This window comes from Anabas testudineus, chromosome 11 (genome assembly GCF_900324465.2).
Source record: "Anabas testudineus chromosome 11, fAnaTes1.2, whole genome shotgun sequence".
Taxonomy (NCBI): domain Eukaryota; kingdom Metazoa; phylum Chordata; class Actinopteri; order Anabantiformes; family Anabantidae; genus Anabas; species Anabas testudineus.
In genome coordinates, this window is record NC_046620.1 from 3,103,211 (window position 1) to 3,128,306 (window position 25,096).

The window sequence follows — 25,096 nt, forward strand, 5'->3', positions numbered from 1 at the left end:
CCCTCCAACAACACATCAGCTGCAAATTTATGCAAAACAGTAAAAGCAGTGCTGCTGCTGCTGCTGCTGCATCCGTCCTGCAGAGGAGGAGAAGGAGCAGCAACAAACTGCACGTTGATTAAAAAGCCTGCGGAGTCCACCGGCGTCGTTTCCAGCCTGTAGCCGGTGCAGGAGGAGGCTCCAGACCCGGACCGGTGACGGTAAGGACGGAGCGAGGAGCCCCGTGAAGGAGCCAGACAACAGCAGCAGCTAGCGGGATGCTAGGAGGAGTAGCCTCCGGTGGATCCAGCGTTAACTGGTCTGATGCACGGGGGGCAGCTAGCTCACGTTAGCTCGGTGTTTGTCTGCACAGAGGGAGGGGGGCATTTAGCTGGTGCAGGGGCGAGCTACGGGGGACAGACCGTGCTGGGACAGGAGGGGGAGTCATGGTGGGAGGGGGGTCCTAATGAAGTCTGCAGGCATGGGGGGAGAGATCCATCCAGAGCCAGTGCAAACTGCAATCAACAGTGTGTGTGTGTGTGTGTGTGTGTGTGTGTGTGTGTGTGTGTGTGTGTGTGTGTGTGTCTGCAAATAAAACAACAGAGATCAGAGGAAAAATAAAAAAAAATAAAAATAAAACAACAGTTAGATAAAAATAAAAATAAATAAAACAACAGAGATCAGAGGAAAAATAAAAATAAAAAATAAATAAAACAACAGAGATCAGAGGAAAAATAAAAAAAATAAAAATAAAACAACAGAGATCAGAGGAAAAATAAAAAAAATAAAAATAAAACAACAGTTAGATAAAAATAAAAATAAATAAAACAACAGAGATCAGAGGAAAAATAAAAATAAAAAATAAATAAAACAACAGAGATCAGAGGAAAAATAAAAATAAATAAAACAACAGTTAGATAAAAATAAAAAATAAATAAAACAACAGAGATCAGAGGAAAAATAAAAAAATAAAAATAAAACAACAGTTAGATAAAAATAAAAATAAATAAAACAACAGAGATCAGAGGAAAAATAAAAATAAAAAATAAATAAAACAACAGAGATCAGAGGAAAAATAAAAATAAATAAAACAACAGTTAGATAAAAATAAATAAAACAACAGAGATCAGAGGAAAAATAAAATAAATAAAAATAAATAAAAATAAAACAACAGAGATCAGAGGAAAAATAAAAATAAAAAATAAATAAAACAACAGAGATCAGAGGAAAAATAAAAAAATAAAAATAAAACAACAGTTAGATAAAAATAAAAATAAATAAAACAACAGAGATCAGAGGAAAAATAAAAATAAATAAAACAGTTAGATAAAAATAAAAAATAAATAAAACAACAGAGATCAGAGGAAAAATAAAAATAAATAAAACAACAGTTAGATAAAAATAAAAAATAAATAAAACAACAGTTAGATAAAAATAAAAAATAAATAAAACAACAGAGATCAGAGGAAAAATAAAAATAAAAAATAAATAAAACAACAGAGATCAGAGGAAAAATAAAAAAAATAAAAATAAAACAACAGTTAGATAAAAATAAAAAATAAATAAAACAACAGAGATCAGAGGAAAAATAAAAATAAAAAATAAATAAAACGACAGAGATCAGAGGAAAAATAAAAAAAATAAAAATAAAACAACAGTTAGATAAAAATAAAAAATAAATAAAACAACAGAGATCAGAGGGAAAAAAAACAAAAAAAAAAACATAAAAATAAAAAATAAATAAAACAACAGTTAGATAAAAATAAAAAATAAATAAAACAACAGTTAGATAAAAATAAAAATAAATAAAACAACAGTTAGATAAAAATAAAAAATAAATAAAACAACAGAGATCAGAGGAAAAATAAAAATAAATAAAACAACAGTTAGATAAAAATAAAAATAAATTAAACAACAGTTAGATAAAAATAAAAAATAAATAAAACAACAGAGATCAGAGGAAAAATAAAAATAAAAAATAAATAAAACAACAGTTAGATAAAAATAAATAAAACAACAGAGATCAGAGGAAAAATAAAAATAAAACATAAATAAAACAACAGAGATCAGAGGAAAAATAAAAATAAAAAATAAATTAAACAACAGTTAGATAAAAATAAATAAAACAACAGAGATCAGAGGAAAAATAAAAATAAAAAATAAATTAAACAACAGTTAGATAAAAATAAATAAAACAACAGAGATCAGAGGAAAAATAAAAAATAAATAAAACAACAGAGATCAGAGGAAAAATAAAAATAAAAAATAAATCTAACAACAGTTAGATAAAAATAACAGTAAAAAATAAATAAATCTAACAACAATTAGATAAAAAATAACAGTAAAAAATAAATAATACAACAGTTAGATAAAAAATAAATAAAACAAAATCTAACAACAGAGCAAGAAAAGCAAAAATAGAAAAATTTTAATTAAATCTAACAACAGAGCTCAGAAGAAAAATTAAAATTAAATTTTAGTCAGTAGGAATTGCAGCACAGACACTGTAAAATAAAAACGTCGCACCCAGGATGGATCTAGTGAGCAACTTGAAGACATATCAAAGTTTGTTTAGCTCTGATCTGCTTCTTTAGGGTTTTTATACGGTTGGTATTAATATCAGCTTTAGTCCAGTTTTGGTTGCACTGCAGACAATCAACAAATGTCTGTTAATCTGAATGCTTCGTGTGTGTTGTTTATATTTAAATGCAGAGTTTTTAGTTTAACCATCAGCTGCAGTCGGAATTGGTTTTTTTTTTTTTCTTTTAATGTGGATATTATATGTGGTACGTCTGTGATATTATGGAGAAAAATTAACCTCAGTACCAGATCTGATAACATTTACTGTATTTCTATACAACAACATGTAACTGTTATACAACCAAATGAACTTATGAATATCTGAAAACATTAGCATATATTAACAGAGTCTGTGTCAACCTGATGCAAATTTAACACTTTCATGGACAAATGTCACAAATTTTCACAGATTAATTTTGATACCTATGAAAACGTCTCTCTTTAATAGTTGAAGATTATAAATACCAACAGAAAAAAGGTACAAATAAACATTTTTTTAGCACATATTAATAATTATAATAAAATGAATTCTTCTTTTAAAAGGTATGAGCAGCAGGTGATGCTGAATTAAACACAGTGAGCCTGAATTCTGACCATGTGCCAGATAATGGTCAAACAAAAAGATGGAAGAGGAAAAAAGTTGTTTCACTGCAAAATAATTCATTTCAGTGAAGCCAGGATCACATCAGTCAGTGCTAACGTCCACCACCCAGTCAAATATTGACTCAGTGTAACAGACTGAGTGAGGAGTGGTGTTTGTCAGGAACAGTGAGTGTGTGAGTGAGTGTGTGAGTGAGTGTGTGAGTGAGTGTGTGAGTGAGTGTGTGAGTGAGTGTGTGAGTGTGTGTGAGTGTGTGTGTGTTTCCATTGGTGTTTGACTGATGTTCCGCTCCTCTGCGTCCTCTGCAGCCATGGAGACAGATGGCGACCAGAACCAGCAGGGGGCCTCGGCCAATGGGAGTGCTGCGTCCGGGGCGAGCTCCCGCCCCTCTCCGATGAATTCCATGTCTCTGTATGAAAGGCAGGCGGTGCAGGTAGGTGAGGCTAGCATTAAATTCACCTTAAACAAACTGATATTTGCGTGTTCCCATTAGGATCCTCCAGTTTTGTGAGCATCATACATTTATAGACGTCACCTTGAGCTCGAGCAACTTTTTCACACACTTCTTATTGAATGATAAGAGCAACAGTTGCATCTCTAATCAACAGCACAGTTACTTATCTGCCTCGAGTTTATAGGTTAAAACAATAACTGCAGTGAACTTATTAAAAACGAGCATGTGAGCAGGTCTAAAATAATCAAATCAATCAAAACGTTCCTAATTAGTCAGTGTTTCTGTTTTCTGTGCTGCTGCTGATTCAGTCAATCTGCTGCGTTGCACGAAAAACAGTTGCTGATTTCTCAGTGACATTTGAGGCCTCCTGGCAACTTAATCTGCTTTGTGAAGAAACATTTATTGTCTTTTTATGTCGTGTTTGTTCAGGTTTCAGCAGACCTGTTCTTACTTTCCCAGCTGCTTTAATAACAAACAGGCAAAATGCTGCAGATGTTGTTGCAGCTGTTTGCTGTACGTGCAGTGAGATTAACGAGTGCTGGGTGTTATATTATATGGGGGAGTGATAAGGTTATACTAAACTTACAAATGCTGCTAAACTTACTTTATGTTTTGGTCCTTGTCTCCGTTTCATGCAGAGGATGATGATTCAGTAGCACAGTGGAGAGAGTGTGAAGATGCACGTGCTTGTCTTTATAAATCAGATTCATTTCGTAAGTCAGTGGACAGACGGTGATGGAGAGCAACCGAATCAGAGAAAGGGGCTGAAAGAGTCTTGCAGGGTGTGATGGAGCCACTGTAATATTCTCGGGCTTCTGTCACCCTGCACAGCCATCTGTCTTTGTCACCCTGCAAACACTAATCCAGCCCGCCGCGCTCGCTTTCATCCAACAACTTATTACAGTACGAGCTTCAGCTCATACATCAGGCAGCTGGCAGGAGGGCTGCTACTGCTGCTACGCCCCCAATTTCTGCTCTCTCTGCCCTTGTTTCTCTTCCTTCTCTCCTTCTTTCTCTCATTTTTCATGGCGCTGCACTTATTTCTCCTCACATCTCTCCTCCCATGTGTTATTTTGGTCTGGTTGTTCTTCTTTTCATCCTCCCTCAGTATATCCTCTTTACTTCTCACTCTGTGTCTTATTCATGTCTGCCTTTCTTTTATGTCCGGTAACCTCTCTGTCCAGTCACTTTACTGTCTCTTCATTTTTCTTTTCTCCTCCTCCCTGCAGGCCCTGCAGGCGTTACAGAGGCAGCCAAATGCAGCGCAGTACTTCCAGCAGCTGATGCTGCAACAGCAGATCAACAATGCCCAGCTGCAGAACCTGGCTGCTGTCCAACAGGTAAAGGTGTGTGCATGTCAGTTCAATTCTTAATTTCACTGTGACTACGATTTGTGTAAAATTACTTACTTATTTGAATGTGGGGAGGGTATGTAGAAGTGTAAGTTCTATTGCTTCCACTTTATTGTAAGTTCATAAAAGGGCTGTGCAGAGCTTGGTGAAGTGTAGCAGAGAAACTGGGAACCAGTTAAAGTTAATACATTTAGTTATAAAAGTGTTAGAAGAGGAACCCAGCAACTGTTAAAATCACTAGAAAAAGATGAGGTTGTGGTTGAAGGGTCTGGTTGGCTGAAGTGAGACATTGGAGCACATGAGGAAAAATGCTACTTGAAAAATAAAACTAAAAAGTCACAGGATGTTTTCATGTTGTAATAAATAAAGAATCTGCTGTGATTGCTTAGTTCGATTTATGGGTCTACTGTGATATTTAGAAAAAGCAGATCTGGGAATTATTGAGGTGACATGTAGCTCAGTTGGTAGTGCGGTCATCTGTAAACCTCAGGGTCGGTGGTTTGACTCCCGGTTCGTCCTGGCTACACGTCGAGGTGTCCTTGGACAAAACAACAACACCCCACAGTAGCTCAGTCATCTCCTGCAGCTGATCTCTTATGAAATTTTTGTTGTAAAACTCTTCCTCTTCCTCTTCCTCCAGGCAACTCTGGCTGCCAGTCGTCAGTCTAGTTCTTCCAGCAGCAGCTCGTCTCAGACCACCAGCACCACAGCTGTATGTCTTGTTTTTTTTTTTTGTTTCTGTGTTTTAACCAAATGAACGTCTCGTTGTTCCTGCTTAAAGGAGCACAGCAGCACACAGTTCTTTTCATAGACTTGTTCTTAATGCAGGCTGCATTTTGTAATTTAACGTTTCATTTTACACCTTCTTACGAGACTGAAAACTAATTACTCAAGTTGTACACTTTCCATTCTACAGGCCAGTGTAACATCTGGAGCAGGGTCCACAACCAGCAGCCGTCCCATGGGCGCTTCAGCAACGTCCACAATCAGCCAGTCAGTGGTGCTCAGTGGGACGGCAGGGGGGCAGGGACAAATGTACCTGAGGGTGAGCTTCACCAAACCTCTCTGAGGATCAGTGATTGACATCAGCGTCATGTCCAAAGTGTCGGTTCAGTGACTGTGTGTGTGATGGTTCTTCTGACCTCCTGCAGGTCAACCGCTCCCTGAGGGCCCCCATCTCTCCACAGCTCATCTTCATGCCCGGCAACACGGCAACGGCTGCCATGGCAACCGTCGCCCAGCAGCCACAGGCTCAGCAACAGCAACAAGAAGTGACACCATCTTCCTCTGCCAGCAGCCAATCAGATAATGATCAGGTTTGTGGAATAAAGGTCTTAATGATTTTAATGACAACTGACTTTGTCCCTTTCATTAACTTTGTGTTACGCTGCAATGTTCCTTTATCTGTGTAGGTGCAGAATCTAGCCGTGCGAGGCGTGTCCAGTCCCAAAGCCGTGGGTGTAAAGACTGAAGCCCCAGAGAGGAGTGACTCGGGTAAAGAAGAACAGAAAATCAAACCTGTTTGACTCTTCGTCCTGCTTCTGTCCAGTAATATGAAAACTGAAAAGAATAACAATGGAGGGATGAAGAGTCTTCAGTCAAACTAGTCTTTCTGTGATGCTGGACACTGTGATGCTTCGAGCTAAATGCTAACTGAAGCGTGCTCACACTGTACGGCAGCAGAGATCACGCTGTGAATGTGATGTTGATGCTTGTTTTATTTGTTGAATGCTGAAAACTTGTTTTTTTCTGTTTCCTCTGTTGTTGTTTTTTTCACAGCTGCTTATTCTCTGGTCCAAAACTCCCACCAGTCAAACCCCCAGTCCCCCACTAAGCCCAGCCAGCCTCAGTCCCAGCCCCCCCACATCAAAATCCCCACCTACCCTCAACCCACCAACCTCAAAGCCCATCCCTCTTCCTCGTCTGGTGCATCCTCCTCCTCCTCGTCCTCCACCTCCTCCATCCCTCTCTCCCAACTCCTGCTTCACGGAACCCGGACCCTCACCACAGGAACCACAGCTCCCACAGCAGCACACACTCTGGTCCTGACATCCAACACAGCATCTCAGCCCCACGGGTACCCGGTTGGCACGGCAACCATCAAACCAGCGGTCAACGCTCAGACTCTGGTGGTGCAGCCTCTGCAGAAGACCTCTCTAGGTGGAGAGAAATCAGGCCACGGCAACGGACCCATCCCCATCCAACCTAAAACTCTGCAGGGGCTCCGCCTGCCCCTCCAGCTGCCTTCTAGGAACCCTCCTCCCATCCTACCTGCTCCCCCACCTGCCACCAGCTCTAACCAGCCTCCCCAGCCGCCACACATCCCAGTACAGATCGTGGGAGCCCGGCAGAGCACGCTGGGAAACGCCCAGGCTCTGGCTCTGGCCAGGGGCAGCTGCAGCCAGGACGGAGCGGCCGTCCTCAGCAGTTCGTCCAGCTTGCTCACCATGGTGGCATCCATCGCTTCCAGAGAGGGCGGAGTCGTGGGCAGAGGGGTGGGGCTAAAGACGCTTCAGTCCCCCCAAGAGGCTCCTCCGTTGGCTCAAGTGTCTCAGGTGCATCCACAGGCCAATCAAAGCTCGGCGCAGAGTCAGAACGGACCTCTGGCTTCCAGCCCTGCCTCCTCTCAGTCCACCACCATTTTGTCTCCTCCGTCCTCGCTGTCTCGCTCCTCCCTCCCCCTCCCCCTGACGACTGAGGAGCAGAGAGGAGCGTCAGCTGCTGTGACCGCCAATGGAGACTCGGCTGGAAGTCAAACACCACAGGTCAGTGGCTCATTGTGAAACAACCAAAGTTTCCACATCTGCTTCATGTCCCTAAATCTCTGCTCCTTTTCTGTGTGTGTGTGTGTGGGGGGGGGGCTCTTAAAGGTCTCTGACAGTCTACACAGCAAATGTGACAACTTGATTTTGTAAAATTTGAAACTTTGGCAGATGTGTCCACATTGTCCACGTTATGTCCACATGTGAGGAAGCAGTTGACATCATACACAGCCTTGCAGCGGTTTCCATGCACAGTGGTAATGAACTGCAGCGGGGCTTCTGCAGAGGCAGTGAAGAAGAAAAAGATTTAAAATAAAAAAATTAACAGCAAGAAGCATAACTTTATGTTAGCTAAAAGAATGAATAGCATTAACGTATTATATCTAATACGTATATATTTTAAGGGAAAGCAGATGACTGGTTCTCTGAAGAGGAAATCAGACTCTAATTCAGCCAGTGATGAAGTTGGACCCTCTCCCCCACGGATCCAGTCGGTCAGAGAACACACCTCTGCAGTTCCAGCTAACCCCACTGAAGCAGGTAACAGCAACACAGGTATATGTGCACACCTCCATACTTGATAATTTTACCTCTTTAGACTTCAGTCAAACCAGTTTACACTACAATCCGCCGCCACCTTTTTAATCTGTGCCCTCAATCAGTCACTTTAAATTTCAGAATGCTTGGTTCTATATTACTCTCCACTATTTACTGGCTGCACATGTGATGTAAACTTTCCACTTCCTATACTTCACTCCCTTCGTCATTGCTCAGTCTATATTTTTTTAAAATACATTTGCAGTTTCACGTCATATTTGTCAAAGTAAGTGGATTTTAACTTGAATTTTAACCAAAGTCTTCATTTTGTCTCACTCGGCACACGCAGCTAATAAAACAGATTCTCATTCTAACAACGTGAGACTGGTTTAACACAATTTAACACCTCCAGGTTCTGCTCCTCCTCCTGCTCCTCCTCCTCCTCCAGCATCCTCCTCTCCCTCTCCAGTGCTGTCGGTGTCCCGTGGGGGCTGCGGTCAGGCAGAGAGGGCTCCTCCTCCTCAAGCCGTGGTTAAACCAAACGTCCTTACACACCTCATTGAGGGCTTTGTCATCCAGGAAGGAGCAGAGCCTTTCCCTGTGAGTACACAGGAGTTTCTAATAGTTTCTAATCTCCTCTGGCAGTGTAATACAACTGTTTTCCTTTAGTCATAGTGTCGTCTAGAGACAGGCGCCAACTTCACCTTTGCTAATAGTTCTGTTATTGCACCAGCAGCAAACATCACACTATAGCCCTCTTATTGTGCTGTCACACACAGTAGCAGCGAATCCTTTTCTAAAACCTTTATGGACTTTGTTTTGTGTGAATGTGACAAATTATTTGGCTTCTTCTCGGTGTAGGCTCCTATTTTTAGGTTGCGGTCTGTCTGTAGCCTAGTTACAAGTCTGACACAGTGAGACATCATCTATATGTTGCTATTCAAAGCTGTGGTGCTGCAGAGATTGTTGTATCTGATGAAAAAACATTCTAAAAGATTACTACTACCATATAGATCTATATTAGTTCTTAATTTGCGTTCACAGTGGTCTAAACAAAGGTCTTCATTTGAGATCTGATCTGTTTAAACCTGCATAAATCTTTCAGACAATATACACTTTGGTGTCTTTGGTGTATAGTCACTGAGCTTTTTTTCTTGATTGACAGGTGTGTGGTCCAGTAAAAGACTCGGCTGGTGAGGATTTAACTAATGACAGTCCTGACACCAACCAGTCAGAGACTGTTACAACAGCAACAGGTAACAGCCAGACTGCTGTGAGAGTACTGCTCCCGTCCAGTGTTTGTGGCTTGAAAATTACTGTTTTTTGCTTCGATTTTGGTTTTTGCATGACAATAAAGATCAGAACTGAACTAAAGTAGACATTCAAGTTGGAAAAACAGTGTTAGATTTTATCCCTCAGTTGCTTTTTTTAGGATTTGAGCTGTAAGCACTAAAAACACAGCACGTTAAAATATTAGGAGTCCCCAAAATACATTTAAATTCACTTGTTAGCATCATATGGTTAAAGATTTTAACAGCAGTATTTTACTTAGCGTAAGTTTTAATTAACTATTAAGTTTTAATTTGCACTTTCCAGATAACAGTCCCAATTAACTAGTTAACCTTGACAACTTGACAAGGAAACTTGGAAACTATTGGCAGGAGTTAAAATTTTGCAGCTAAATGACCCTCGTTTGTTTGTCCGAGTTGAGCCACAGAAACGCTCTGGGGTTTAAATTACAACCTTCAAACTGGGAATTTCCCAACTCTGACTGTAACTGAGTGGTTGTTTCTCAGCGACGCAGACGAAAGCTGAGTTTACTTGTGTAACATATTTTATCGTGGTCAAACTGTAAAAATGTCCCATTTACCATCTGCTCTGTTCTCATTTCAGTGCTGAAATGCGAGTACTGTAAAAACTTTGCTCCAGCCAGCCAGTTCAGAGGCACCAAACGATTCTGCTCCATGTCTTGTGCCAAGAGGTACTACAACACGCATGAGATATAGTGTTCACAGTGGAAGCCATGTGAGAAATCACTGTTCTGTCACACTGTGAAGTGAGATACACCTTCTCTACTTATGAAAGAGAAAATAAAATGAAATATTTATTTAGCTATTTGGTTCTATTTTTAATCATTTTACTTCCAGTTTCCAGAGGTTTAGTTCAAGGGCTTGTGCCATAAAGTGAGATTAGTGGGTTATCCAGCTAACTTGAGGTTTATCCCAGGTTTTCTGGTATCCCGAAGCTGCCTCAGGGAGTGATACATATTGTTGTAGTTGACTCAAATCATTTTACTTTTTTGGCTTTTCATTTGTCTCCGTAGTTTGAATTTTAATTTTTAAATTTTCACTGCAACTAGACTAACAAGACTCTGTGATGATAGTTTGTCCTTTATTAAAAAGATAATCCACATACTGTTATATATTTTCTATGATTGTCAATGGAAAATACTGTTTTAATTCTAGTCGTTTTTTATTCTACAGCAGATTAACAATAAACAGTTCCTAGTAAGTCTTGCTGTTTAATCTTTTTTAAGTGCTTCATTCATGTCTCTGGTGATGTTTCCAATTGACAAATCCACCTTTTCCTCATGAACACTTAATAGTGGTGCAAGCCCTTAGGTTTCAGGATTCATCTGAAAACCTTGTCTGTGTAATCTTAGACTGTGAAACCCTCTTTGTGTAACTGAACCCCTCAGATTTCCAACTTCCCAAAACAAACACGTCAGACGAAGTGTGACAGTTATGTGTGAATTCCCAGGTGGCTACAGCTGAATTATGTCACAGCGTGTATGTTTTCTCTTTGTCATGTTTTATTTTTGTGTTTGAATTCTGTGAAAGTGCCACCTCATCCACAGAAAAACAACATGTACACTTCTGTGTGTTTTCATGTTAAATCTGTGTCCAGGTACTTTTGTTGGTTCATTTTAAAATGTACTTTTTATCTATTATGTTCTGTTTGACTATATAAACAATGCTTTCTTATGCATTGTTTGAAACTATATGCTAACAGCATATGATTTTACATTTTATGCTTCTGCTTCTGCATTTGTCCCTTTGCCCTCTACATGTGTATAGATTCTATACAGTGGATGGTGCAAAGAGATTGTACTGTACTGTATGTGTTGCTCGTCTTGGCTTCAGTACCGTATATGTCACTCTTTGTCTACGATACAGTATGTATTGGTTCCCCAGGTACAACGTCAGCTTCAGGCAACACTTCTGCATGCGACAGGGTCAAGGACAAGGCCAGGATCACACTCGGGATCGGGATCGAGGCCAAGGTCACCTCTCCAACTCAGACGAGGACGGAGGCATCACCAGGCGGAGGGTTCCCCGCAGGACCAGCTCAGAAATAGCCAGTGCCAAGATAGCAGGGAGACCGATACCTGTCAAGGTGAGCCAGGGCTTATGTGGATCAAATAAAACAATAGAAAACTATTTAATCCTCTGGAGGTTTTTAATGTTGGAGAAACAATTACGTTGGCCGATGTTAGCAAGTCAGAAATGCAGAACAAGTGGTTTGGAAACGGTATCGTACAGAGCATAGTTTGACCAGAGTGCTCTGAAAGGAAGTACTAGTCAAAAAGTTTGTATTGTCGTTCTCTAATAATAAAATAGTTCCTAATAAAATTGGGAATTCCGTATCAGAATCAGAAATTCCAGCGCACTCGGGTGCAGCCTTGATCTTCATTTATTAACAAAAGTCCATAAACAAATTTCTGCTGTTAACTTTTGCTGTTTTTCTGATCCAGTTCAACCACCTGGTGGAGGGATAAGCATTCGGCTTAAGTGACACTGGTTTAGGTTGTCACCTGCTTCAGTTTTCTTGCAGTGAGCCCACAGACTGAAGAAGGCGTCTTTCGTGCCTTTGCTCACAGCCTCCTCTGCTTCTCCTTCCCACAGTGCCATTCAGAGTCCAGCCATTCGGACGAGGAGTCCAGTGGAGAAGAGGATGAAGACGACCCCATGTCCCTTTCACCTGCCTCTTCAGCTTCTTGCCACCAGCCGCCTCCCCCGCTTCCGGCAGAGAGCTCTGCACCCAGCTGCCTCCCTGCTAGCCCTTCCCAGTGGAGTGTGGAAGATGTGTCACAGTTTATATCCTCACTGCAAGGTTAGAAGCCCTTCAAATTAAAACACTCACACTGATTGCGTCTGTTTTACTCTAGCTCAGTCAGAGGTCTCTGTTGTATGTCAGTTCTTTATTTGTGTTTGTCCTCTCTCTCGTCCCTGTAGGCTGTGAGGAGCTCGCCTCCCAGTTCCTGTCACAGGAGATTGATGGACAGGCCCTTTTGCTGCTGAAGGAGGAACATCTCATGTCGACCATGAACATCAAGCTCGGTCCCGCCCTCAAGATCTGCGCCCACATCAACAATCTGAGAGACTGATATAATCCACCACGCAGAAAAGTCAAGTTCTGGGCTTTCCTCCCAAACTCCTGTTTTGTGCTCCTGTTTAAATATGGAACTGGTTCCAGAGGAGCTTAAGTCCTGCAGGTGAATGTATGTAGTACAGGTCATATTCAGTAACAAAGGCAAGGCTCTTAAGCCCAAACTGGAGCTGCAGCACTTGAATCTGTTGTTGCTATGTTCCCTGTGTGTCCCTGGGTGGGTGCGTGTGTGTGTGTGTGGGTGTGTGTTCACCGCATTTTCAATCGTCACATTTGCACAGAAACGTTGTCAGTTTCTTGCAAATCCCTCTGTGAGCTGCAAAACACTACTTAGGCAAACACGTACTGTATGCCTCCAAAAATGCTGTCTCTGCACAAAATCCATATTCTTTCAGAAACAGTTTTTACCAAGCGATTTTATTTTTTATTTAACATGCACAATTTCAATCTTATGTCAGTCATAACAAATCATAAATGAAGGTTTTGAATGTATTTTCAATGATGAAATCACTTGTAATTTTTAATGAGCAAATTAGGAAAAAGATTTCATTTACAGTATTGCACAGGATTTCACATTTTCAGTAATAAAAACAGATGGGACTTTCACAGACCTTAACCTACAAAGAACCCCGTTATCAGAGAGGTTGGGACTTTTTCTAAGATGCAAACTTATTTATCTGGCAACAGCACAAGAAAAGATTTTCAGTGACTAATTTAATTGTAGTTTGTAAATATAAGTAAAGTTGGAGTTTGAGGCCTGATCACACTCAGAGTTTAACAAAGTTCATGCTTACTGCTGTGTTACATCATCTTTCCTTTTACTTAGACTTTTTAATTGTTTTTGAACTGAGGACACTTATTGTTAGTTTTCTAAGTGAAATAATCGCTCATTCCTACTGGATACAATACTTAGTTTCATACTTCCATACATTTTCTACACTTTGTGTAATAGAGTTTTCTTGTTTTCCTTCTTTACCCAGTCATAGTACATCAACATAGGCATCAAACTCTAGATTAGCTTATAAAATAACATTTTTCAAAAACTTTTGAAATCTCTGCTTTTCAGATAAATAGCTAATTCACAAATCACATAATTAGTTTTTTTTATTGCATTTTAGAAAAAGACCGTTTATTTCTGGGTTTGTAGATTCAGGTTTTACTAAAAGGAAACGATAACAGGAAAAAACATATAAAAGAACATAATTATTTCATTTAATATATCCTATTGTTCAGGAAAGTTGTTTAAAAAAAACCTGCCCTCTCTCTTAGCTCTTAGCTTCAAATTCAGGATTCTATATTTTTTTTAGAGGTTCTAGATTAGCACTCATTGCTTTTTATGAAACCTGTTTTTGTTTGAAGCCCCTTCAGCTGGTTTAAAGTCAACACAGGACTTAAGACAGAAGTGCAGATAGGAAACATGCAGCATTTGATTAATTTACATTTTAAATTACCGTTTATTTTATTATCAAAAAGTATTGTGCAAGGGGAGCTCTCAGATTTATGTATATGTAATAAGCTGGAACTTTCAACACCATAATGGTTTTTGTATGAATAGGCGTCATCATCATCATCATCATGTGTAAATGGTGACACTTTCATTTTGGAAACAGTAACTTACAGGGTACAGTGAGGGTACAGGGTAGAAGCTGCAGAAATACTAAGAGTCAGAGTCCTCAAGGATCGGAGAGCATTTTATATTACAATGGGAAAAATAGTGCAAAAACAGTGTTATTTATGATTTTCTCATACAGAGCAGTCGACAAAAACACTGTTGGGTTTTTTTTGTTTGTTTTTTTTTACTGAGAACGTACCGTTCTCTGAAGATCTATAACCTGCAAAATCTGTGATTATTTTGTTTTGTTAGGCAATTCAGTGTCGCCCTTTATCAAATGGTACAACCAGCTGCTCTTGAGCTGTCTGACAGTGTGAGCAAAGGGAAACAACATGGACTTGTTTCAAAGAAAAAGATGGATATGAAATGAAAAAACATAGACAGTCCATGTAGAATAACATGCTGGTAGACACGTGGACCTATGTTAAAAACATCATACCTAAATCTAAATGAATGAATGTGTGATTGAGAAAACCTTAATCTATACTGTAATAAGTGTACAGTTTGCCTTTATATTTAAATGCACATTTGTTTGCGGGACTGCCTTGTTTAAGCTTTTTACTGTAGAAGTTTTCTCATGTTATCTTTACGTGAACCTTGTGGCCTTTCTCACTAGTCTCTTCTGTAGGTTTAGATGAGGATTACCTGTTTTTTAACTGCTTGTCATATCATTCCTTGTTTTATATTAGTGCTTAATTTTTTTACAATTGTTATTTCAAGCAAAGACATTTGTTGCCTTTCCCAAAAAGCGTGACTGAATAGTAGCTACCTTAATCAAGGAAACCTGCCGTCTTCCTCATAGCTTTGTCACATAGCGTGTAACCACCAACAGTATTTACTGTACCTGTCTAGTTAGCTATCTTTGGCTTCATTGTTAGTGACTGTGGCTATTACAGTATTTTCTTTCCAAAAGAATGATAGTCTTTCATAGCTGTGTGTTTTTATATTTCGTAGTCGCCCCCGGATTTTGGAGTCTTTAAATCTGCAGGTTTTGCAGCGTATCATGAAGACCAAAAAAAAAAAAGCACTTGTACTACATTACAAGCATTTACTATTTCTAGCTGGAGACATTGCAGTTCTGCAGTGGGTCCCAGTGTAACATTTGTTAACCGGCCGGCTGTTGTAACATTATTCATTCAATTATCAATCTCCCGAGAAGTAGCACTTTTCTCACAAAATGACAGCTGATTCTGCAAAGGTTTTCTTTTTTTTATGAAGCATCTATGTCAGAATCAAAATGCCTTTGTTTGCAATAATGAGAAACTGCAAAATCTTGGAGAGACTCAGTTTGATGAGGAGAGGTTACCAAAATTATCATGCAAATAAATAATGAAGGAACTGTGTGATGCTTGTGTTTTCATTTTTGATATGGGAGAACTAAGGTGTAAAAGGTGTATATTACAGTCTTTGCTTTCAGTCTGCACCCACAACTCTGGCAAATGAGAAAAGACCATATCTGGTTTGTAGGTGTTGCGTTTTCATGTGTTATTATTTTTTCTTTAGCATTGCTTGAAACTGATCAGTTGCTAATATTGCAAGTCGGGGCTTGACTGCACAGTTCACACAGTGTGGGAATCCCAATATAAACAGGACCTTTAAATAAGTACTGTGTAGAAATATTTCCACTTTGTTTTTCCATGTGACATTTGATCATCAGCTGGATTGCATTCGTCTATTTACTATCTTCACAAACAACTCTTTTGGTACTGTTGAAAAGTGCAGAAAACATACATTTTTTAATATTCCTTCAATATATTAAACCTTTAAGGTATATTTCCAGTCCATATATTATGCATATACAGTAAGATGTGCACCCACTCTGTTTGTGGTCACTACACACTCTTCTGTTGTCTGTGTACCCAACTGTTTACCATATTAAAATAAAACAACTAATGCTATGTGCTTTATAATGCTATTTTCCAGAAGTACCAACAACAATTTATGAAATATTATTTCTAAGGTGCGATTTTGAATAAAGTTCTTCTTCAGTAGTTCTTCATCTTTGCAGCAACATCCCTGAGTGATGGCCCTTCAGCCAATCAAAACACAGCATAGTTGTACGCATCTCCATATCCCGCCTCTCTCAGGTATCTCTCGGTGTTTATTGGTTCAGCCACTGTAATAAGTGTCCTCTCATTGGCTGATTGCTCTCCCGCCTGAAGCGTCCGGATCAGATTAGACATGGAGAGACGTTGTTGTGAGTTCCACTGACAGCAGGACTTTATGATGGAGTACCTGGCAGTAAGAGAGAGATAAAACACGTTTCAATTAAGAAACCCTGCGAAAAAAGATTGTGTATGTCGGTACTTAGTTTAGAAATACATTATCCCGTTGGGAGGTCTGGAACTAAAAAGCTAGCTAGCTGACAAGCTACCGTTAGCCGTTGGCCATTGGCTAACTCTAACCTGGCTAACGTTACCTTATTTAAGTTTAGCGCCAAATTGTTGACTTAAATATTGTATGAAAACCCAAAAAAGTGGTTTAAAAATCTCATTTCTTTTTTGACTCATCCTAACATCTGGGTTCTTCACAGCATTAACTGTTTCATTGCAACTCTTTACTACAAATTAAGCTAGTTAGCCGGCCGCCATGTTTGTTTTGATTGAGTTGACACTTGGGGAAAAAACAAATTAAAAACAGTGTAATAACTATTTTAACCTTCACCTGTTAATCCTTACAACACCTGTTTTAAAGATTTCAGGTTGTATCTTACAGTGAGCTGGAGCAGGCAGCTGGCCGTTTGAGATGCTTTCCCCTTTGGAGATACTGTAGAAGTTCAGTCGACAAGACCTGAGCAAATGGTGGGTCACCTGTTTACATAGAATTACTACATGTATTAGAAGGAAAACCATTATATATCCATAGTATCTGTTTTGTCTGTATTACAGGTCAATTCTCATTCTTAATAAAAAACCTAACTTGTTATATTGAATTAAACACTCACCCAATGTGACCATTTCATAGAGAAGAACGCCAAAGGACCATCTGTGTGAAAAAAAGTTATCTAAGTGTATCATGTCCATAAAAAGGATATGACCTTAGTATTATATTACCTATTAAAATACATGGGTTACAGTTTTGGTGTAGAATCCACATGTTGTCTTTGGCATTGAAGTACTGATCATTTGAAATTTTATTTTGCAAGATTTAGATTAATAAACATGTTTTAAATTGTTTATTAATCCAAATCTTGCAACAGAGATGTGAGGGGACACATTGAAACACATCTGAGCTTTTACTTTTCAACCTCATGAGTTTATAATCTGTGTGTTTTTACTTTCTTCATTATATAAAAAATCTTTGTATTAAATAGACCATATACTGCTGATGTTATAGTTTTGTTAAACACAGTTGTAGTCAGTCAGTACGAATATTATTTCAAATAAGTCAGTTGTTCAACATCCTGGGATCAGCTAGAATAATCAAACTGTACCACCTAGCTTCCTCTTTGAAAACTTTAGCTGACATGTTTTAGTGTCATATTTTATATTTAGTCATCTTCTGTGTTATTTAACATTCTGACACAGTGCTTAGATACTTACATGTCACTGCTCTGACTGACACTTCTCCTGGCTAACACTTCAGGTGCCTGCCACTTCTTTAGCTCCATGTCGTCCACTTCTCCCGTTGAGCCATTCTGTGTTTTCCTGCGGTAAGCTGCGCTCAGTCCCCACAGCTTTGCTGTCAGATCTGCACCAACCAGAACACTGCGAGCTCCTATGTTGCCATGGATGCAGCTCTGACTGTGCAGGTACTCCTGTGTGTAGATGTGTTAAAGACAGGGTAAGATGCTTGACATTATGACTTTCAGTACCTGCCACTATGATGGCATACTGAGAACTGGACAGAAACATTTACATACTTTAACTTAAATATGACAACAAGGAATAAGAAATGTATATATCAACTCCCTCAGATAATTTACATAAATACAGTATTGGACACAGATAGCAATTATACCCACCAGAGCAGAAGCCACTTGTCCTGCCATATTGAAGATCCTCTTCTCTGTCATTCCATGTGAAGAGTCTAAACCCGAGTTATCCTTCAGAGACCAGGAAGAAAAAATGTTAGTCAGTCTTTGTTAGCAAGATTGCCGCGGTTTAAGTCAGACTACCTGATCTGCTTTTTATGTTAGTCCAGATACCCCACACTGACATGATATGTTTGTCGAACTTGTCTGTGTCGTATTAGAAATGGGTAAATATGCTATTGCTGTCCATCAGCTTTAAGATATTTTTTTCCTACACTGCCCCACAAAGGCAAAAAGCAGTTATTACTTTAAGAATATTACAATTTCAAAGTCAACCATCAAATGTATTGAACAGTATTCAGTACTCTTCTGTAAAATTGATTTGGTTTGAGTTGCTGATATATTTGAAAATGTATCAACACTTTATTAGAGATTTCAAGTTTTCCTTTAGTTTATTCAAAGAAATATAGCTTCTGAATTTAGCACACACCCTGAAGTGAGTAAGTGATAAGAATTAGACAACAGTACCGTTCTACATCTCCACAGGAATCCCAGCAGGTCTCTGTGTTGGAGCTCTTCCAGCTCAATCCTTAGTGGTGGCTGCACTGAATTCACATCCAGCAGTGCAGGTATGAAAGGGTGAGGCCCCAGTTGAGACAGGAAGGAAGCAAAACCCAAAAACTGCTGCTTCTCACTTCTATTTGATGATTCTGGAGAAGAATTTAGATGTTGGAATATTGTGGTGTTTTGTTTTTTAACCAGTCACTGAGAAGTAGTGTTCTTCTTCTGCAGTAAGCAGTAGACCTCTGTGTTTGATATTTGACATTGTACAGCTTAGTTACCTTTTAGCACCCTTAGAATGACATGTCTGTTGTTCCTCTGTGCTCTGTAGACGCTGACTGGGTCGTTAGGGTTGCTGGGTAAGGTCTGTGGCAGAATAGTGACATGGCTAAAGGAACTAGCCTGCCTCTGTGTGGACGTCTGTGGTACTGCAGCCAGAGTTGTCTTGGCATTATGCTGAACTTGTTGAACTGACATTGGCAGCTGCTCATGTTCCAGTGGGTTTATACCTGGGGGTGCTATTGAAAGACAGAGTTAGAGTTAAAAACATAACAAGACTAGGAGAGAAAACGGACAAAGTTATGTTTGCTTACCGTCAATGCCTGTAAGGTTATGTCTATGGCTGTGCCTGTGTGTGTGTCTGTTTGTGTGCCTATGGGTGTCCCTGTGTGCATGACTGTGTTGTGGGCTTTTGTAGTGCCGAGGGGCTGTGGTCCGACTTCGCTTCCGACTTGGACAAAACCTCAAGAAACACACAGCCACTAAGGTGATCAGGGTTAACCCGAGGAGAATTGAAGGGACGATTATTATCTCTAGTTCATGTGCCTTTATTGCTGAGAAAGAAAGAAGCAATAGATATCATGTTAAAGAAGTTGTCATGTTAAACATGCTGTTAATGACAAATTGATCTGATTAGGCCTGTCACACAAAATACATTTTATTTCTGCTACAGTGAATAGATGCTGCTCCCGTCATCAACTCTTTCAACCCTGTGTTTATGCATATGTGTCTCATCATTTCAAATAAAGGTTTGGGCTTCTATGGGCACTCGGACAGGATCCGTATGTATGCTGATAAACAGGTTACATCTCTGAAGTGTTGACATTCTATCTTTAACATTCACTGTTTCCTGTGGAGCAGGGTGGTTGGGTTGCAGGGTTGGGGACATTTAATTATGATTAGTGTGCTACAATACATGTCTAAAAATGTTTTGGTCATACCTTTATTTACCTTTCAAATTAAAATACTAGATTGTAGGACTGGGTGATATAGCTTAAAATATTATGACTAGATATTTTATAGATTTTTTTGGGAAGGAAACATATTCTACATGTTTATTAGACCATGGACTAATACTACAACATGTGTTAGGCTTTTCCTGATGTCCCAATCAAGTTTTGTGCTTATCAGTTTTCTTTTTATTTATGTATGAAAACTCTAAATAGTTTGAGATTGTGACCTGAAACTGGCTTAACATGATTTAGTAAAGGTGTTTCACTCCACCGATCTCAATTTTTTATTTTTATTTTTTTTCTGAATGTGGGCAGCATTTAACATAACTGCTCGGCACTGCTATTGCATTGCTCACTACTCCCCCTGTCTCATGTGGCTCATAACAAAACAACTTTTGTCCTACTGCATTTTTACGACATTGTCAACTTAACACATAGGCTGCAATTAGACAGTAAGACTGGTGGGGGCGTACTAGAATGAGTCATACACTGGCATCCAGAATATTGGATTAAGACACCTATTATTCTTAGATTTTATGCTTTTCCCTGCTGAGCTGCTGTTTTCGTTGCTGTATTTGTTTCCACCCACTAAAATAATTTGTGTAGCTGTTACTGAGTAAGATATAAATGTTTTCTTGGTTAGACACAGTTTCGTTGGGTATTGTTGGAACTAGAATATTTAATCCATTGATCTGTGTAAATATCATGTTCTGGTTAAGGCACATTCTTAGGTGTGGTGACAGATTTGTAGATTGACCTTAATTTCTTGTCAGTCTGATTTAATACTTCTGTTTGAGCTTGAAGTCTCACATTTTATTTAATATACCAGGGGTAGCCAATCCAGGTCCTCGAGGACAATTGTCCTGCCTCTCTTCCTAATGATGATTACCTGGAACAGGTGTAGCAAATCAGAAAGCTGTAAACGCAGAAATTGTTTAAAAACCACCAGGGCAGTGGCCCTCAAGAACCAGGGTTGGCCACCCCTTCCCTCAGACATGTGGCGCTTCTAGTCTGTTCTATTCGTAGTGAAACAAAAATAATACGTTTTCACTTGTCTGCCAAAATATATTTAGGGTATTAAATACTTTTACAGCAAAAACATAAACATCTAATTAATTTTGATTAATCACGTACATATGTAATTAGATCATTTTTAGCACTTGACACCACTAGTTCTACAATAATGTAATATAAACGTGATCTGCTGTGAAGCCTAAAGATACAGAATGTGGTTTGTCTGATCTAAATATAATGATTAACTTTGTGATCACAAAGACTTCACAGCAGTATGGGTGAGTTATTACTTAATCACACATTACTCTGACTTACAGTATTTCATGGGACATTTCCTGGGATCTGGTTGCTGCAACATCATTGTACTGACACAAACGCTTTGTTTTTCGATTGGTTACTAGAACAACTGGGTAACTATAGATATCATGTCAACATGATCTCAGATGAAGCCTTTAATCTGCTTACTGCTCATTTACTGCAGAAATGAGTAGCTATTCTTATGTGAATCAAATAAGGGACTGTAAATCAAGTAACAGAGAAATAAGATGAGGATGATAATGATGAGACAAGAACAGTGAACAGGTCTTACTACAGAGGGTGTCGTTGGGTGCACATGTAGTGGTCGTGGAGTTGGATGACATGCTGGAGAGGAAGAGAAGAGCACAGATCAACATTACTATTAGCAGCCACCCTAAATCCCCTGAGCTTACAAAGTTATGCAGCATTAGCTTCTCTGATAACTATATAGTAGCAATTGCAGAGTTGAGCTGTGTTTGACAAGCTATCTGTGAAGATTATTAAACAGCAGAGCACACACCCAGAGAGATGCTGGCTATTAATGATCAACTTCTAGAAAATAATGTAAATATTAGCAGTGGTCCTTTTTCTATTTACACTGAGATAGCAATTATAAACTGTGACCTTTTTTTTATCTGGACTCAAATAACAAATATTAAAAGGGGTGCTTGATGGCTTGTTTTCTGCGTGCTATCATTTTACTGATAATCCAGAAGCACAGATCAGTATTACCATTTCTCAGCTGCTATCCAAAATCTATAAAAGCCTTGAAATGGTAACCTGGCATTTCAGCAACCCATTAAACTTCTCAAATCACATAGTTATGTTTAATCTTAGCATGATCCTAGAACTGTTGTTTATTTCAAAGGTCTTACATCAAAGTAGTTGTTTTTACTGGTATTTTAGTTAAATGATTGCATCTATATAACAAATAGTCTCTACTACCCAAACCGATCTAATCAGTGCTAGCAGCGTTTTCACCAAACCTTGAGTGGTTACCCCACATTAAGTAAACAACTGTAACATTAACGTGAATTAATTTTCTTAACTTATGCTAACCTGATTTCAAATAGCATTTTTGAGGTCATTCTTCAAAGGGTGCCAGTAGCACTGTGAGGTTTTTATGGTTGTTCTTATAAAGACATGAAAGATCAGACTTCTTTTGTTACTACTTTGGGCACATCATATTTTTAATACTCTTGACTTAGATGAAGATCAGCTCACATTGTATGACAAATTAATGCAGAAAACCATGACATTCGAAATGGTTCACATTCTTTTTCTTGCCACTGTATGTACATTTCAACCTCACTAAGGCTTGTGCAGTTTGACAGTTTGACTAACAAACAACAATATAGCTATGAAGTTACAGAGAAGGTGAGTGCGTGTTCTGAACTGGAGTTTTCTAGTGTGGAATTATCCCCTCAGCACATCTGCTTATGTATATTTGAACTGGTGTCACAGGTGTTTTTAAACAAACATATCTTACACAACTAGTAGATACATATTCACATGTGGAATTTGAATCAAGGGACACCCATTAAGGTGTGAAGTACTGCTTCCAGTGTGGCACAGAAACCACTTTGTAAAGGTGATAACAGAAGAGTGTCATCAGACTGACGGAATGAAAACATTGTCTCTGTGAGTTTCAGCTGTAGCTAATGCTACGTGTAGCAATCTGTTGTAATCTGAGTTGATCATTATTGAACACTAACACAAGATATAAAGTTTAAGATTGTTTGATATTTTAATTTGACAGGAATCCCTTAAAATAAAAAACAAAGTGTGGTATTGAAATGCAGGTTATATATAAGATATACTTGACGTATGTTCATCTTTAAAATGTGCTTTTGTTTATGAGCAGCTTGTAAGTTGTAAGTTGAATTCTCATTAAGAAACTGGTTCCAAGCCTACCTTGTCTTTTTCGGGTCATCTGAAGAATGGTTTCACCAAACGCAGTCAAACGCATGTTATGTTAAGCAGTGTCAGTTATGGAGTGAAGACTAAAGACAAATGAAAACTAGATGTCCAAGTGTGTTTGTCACTTCATTTTACAAATTATGCAACGTCATCCTCCTAATGTCACACAGACACCTACACAGAGATACTGGTACGTAGTTGGAATTTTTTAAAACAACTCAGCTTCTCCAATGAACTGGGTCCCACCAAACCAGTTTGTCTACATTGTTCTCTCACAAGCACATGCAGCAGGTTCTCTTCTGCATCAACACACACTGGCTTGCATGACAAAACTACTGGTCAATCACATTAGCTCACAACATTGGCAGACATTAAAATATGCTGTGACCTACTCATGTAAACACACATAAAAGCAAAATGTCTTGAAGCACATGGGCACTTCAGATAGATGAAGAAGATGCACATATCACATAGGGTGATACAACAAATTGTACATAAATACTAGTACATATACCTTTAAGCACATGCAGAATACCACAAAAATGGAGTGCCGGTGAACAAAAGCAGCCTGCTGTATAATAATATGTGAATAGAGCTCACATAGTGACTTACAGTAAAGTTTCTTGTATTGCTTCGATTTCAGGAGAAACGTGTTTGCAAACCAAGAAAATCACATCACAGATTAGTTGCTGATTTTAGTCAAACTTTCATAACATTTATTTCCTCCATCTTACCTCACTGGCTGTCTGGTACTGTTTAGGTGTTAATCTCTGTGTGGTCCCTTTATCCAAAGCATATAGTTTGCTGCCCCTGTGAGCCATAATATAGAGCGATAGGAGACATTTAGTCCACTTTCTCAGTTTTCATGTTTTCCTAGTTATTCTGGAGTGTGCAGCAATATCCACAAGCAAAATGTTTTCATTGTTGATGGAGATGTTACTGTGTACTTTGCTGTCACCAGTACAGTGTGTTTTCTCACTCACGTCTTTCCTAATGCCTCTCATTCTCAGGTTGGCCACACCCACACACACCTCCAGCACTTTCTTTGTCACTCTTATCACCTGCTGCAGCTTGTTGTCATATTGTATTTGCTGTGTGTGTGGGTCCAGTTTCCACACAGCTGACTCTGCTTGTCAACTTGACAGACATGGAGTTAAAAGGTGGAGAGGCATCTGATTCTGTCACTTCAATGTTTGGTTTGAATTGGTTGAAATGGCACAGGAATTGTGTGGTTCAAACTGGTGTTGAATAATCATGACTTGCATACCTAGCTGGGAATTAGTCACCTCAACTTGCCTTACTTTTTAAAACAAGCTAATCTACTGACACACCCACAGACGGTGTTTGCACCTAGGTTAAGTTTCGCCATAGCCAGCATATGCATGCTAAACCAAAATGATGAAATGATTACCAAGGCCAACATTCAGCTTTTGCACACTAATGCTGCTCTTTTGTTACGAAGGCAACAGATTGAAATCTCACTGTTGATAGTGAAAGTACTGTTGTTCTAGTTTGAAACATTAGTTGAAGTAGTATTGGGTCTCTCAGTATATTATTATGTTAACTTTCTCTGCACTCAGCAATTGGACTGTACACACAAAACTGCCTGCAGATTTAGTTGCTTTTCATTGCAGATGTTTTTTTAATCAATTTCATTGTGCGTTTCCTGTGTCTGTTCTCACTCTTACTTTCTTCTTGCCCCCTGTCCGTTTAATCTACAGCAACATTCACAGCAGAAAAAAAGTCAGAAAGCGGTGTTTTCTGACTATAGAAAACTATAAGAAAACTAATACTAAAGTCTGAGCTTTCAAAATGAGAGATGGAGGAGAAATA

At 39.0% G+C, this 25,096-nt stretch overlaps 2 protein-coding genes across 3 annotated transcripts; one reads left to right on the forward strand and one right to left on the reverse strand.

Annotated features, from left to right (window-relative positions):
- Positions 1-140: 140 nt before the first annotated feature.
- On the forward strand, positions 141-12,980 carry LOC113154016 (polyhomeotic-like protein 1). Its single transcript, XM_026347994.1, has 15 exons — positions 141-200; positions 3,469-3,593; positions 4,844-4,954; positions 5,607-5,678; positions 5,883-6,011; positions 6,118-6,282; positions 6,379-6,460; positions 6,746-7,731; positions 8,133-8,268; positions 8,678-8,865; positions 9,431-9,521; positions 10,159-10,246; positions 11,460-11,661; positions 12,171-12,378; positions 12,501-12,980. The coding sequence occupies exons 2-15, from the start codon at positions 3,471-3,473 to the stop codon at positions 12,650-12,652; spliced, it is 2,733 nt and encodes a 910-aa protein (XP_026203779.1). The 5' UTR covers positions 141-200; positions 3,469-3,470; the 3' UTR covers positions 12,653-12,980.
- Positions 12,981-14,439: 1,459 nt separating this feature from the next.
- On the reverse strand, positions 14,440-24,231 carry styk1a (serine/threonine/tyrosine kinase 1a). Of its 2 annotated transcripts, XM_026348010.1 has the most exons (11): positions 23,998-24,231; positions 23,258-23,346; positions 21,636-21,688; positions 19,394-19,633; positions 19,082-19,318; positions 18,768-18,949; positions 18,231-18,311; positions 17,809-18,023; positions 17,211-17,251; positions 16,980-17,076; positions 14,440-16,501 (listed from the first exon to the last, which is right to left on the reverse strand). In XM_026348010.1, the coding sequence occupies exons 3-11, from the start codon at positions 21,685-21,687 to the stop codon at positions 16,306-16,308; spliced, it is 1,341 nt and encodes a 446-aa protein (XP_026203795.1). In that variant the 5' UTR covers position 21,688; positions 23,258-23,346; positions 23,998-24,231; the 3' UTR covers positions 14,440-16,305. The 2 variants fall into 2 exon arrangements, with proteins under 2 accessions (XP_026203795.1, XP_026203796.1); XM_026348011.1 differs by lacking the exon at positions 23,258-23,346.
- Between the last annotated feature and the right edge of the window lie 865 nt (positions 24,232-25,096).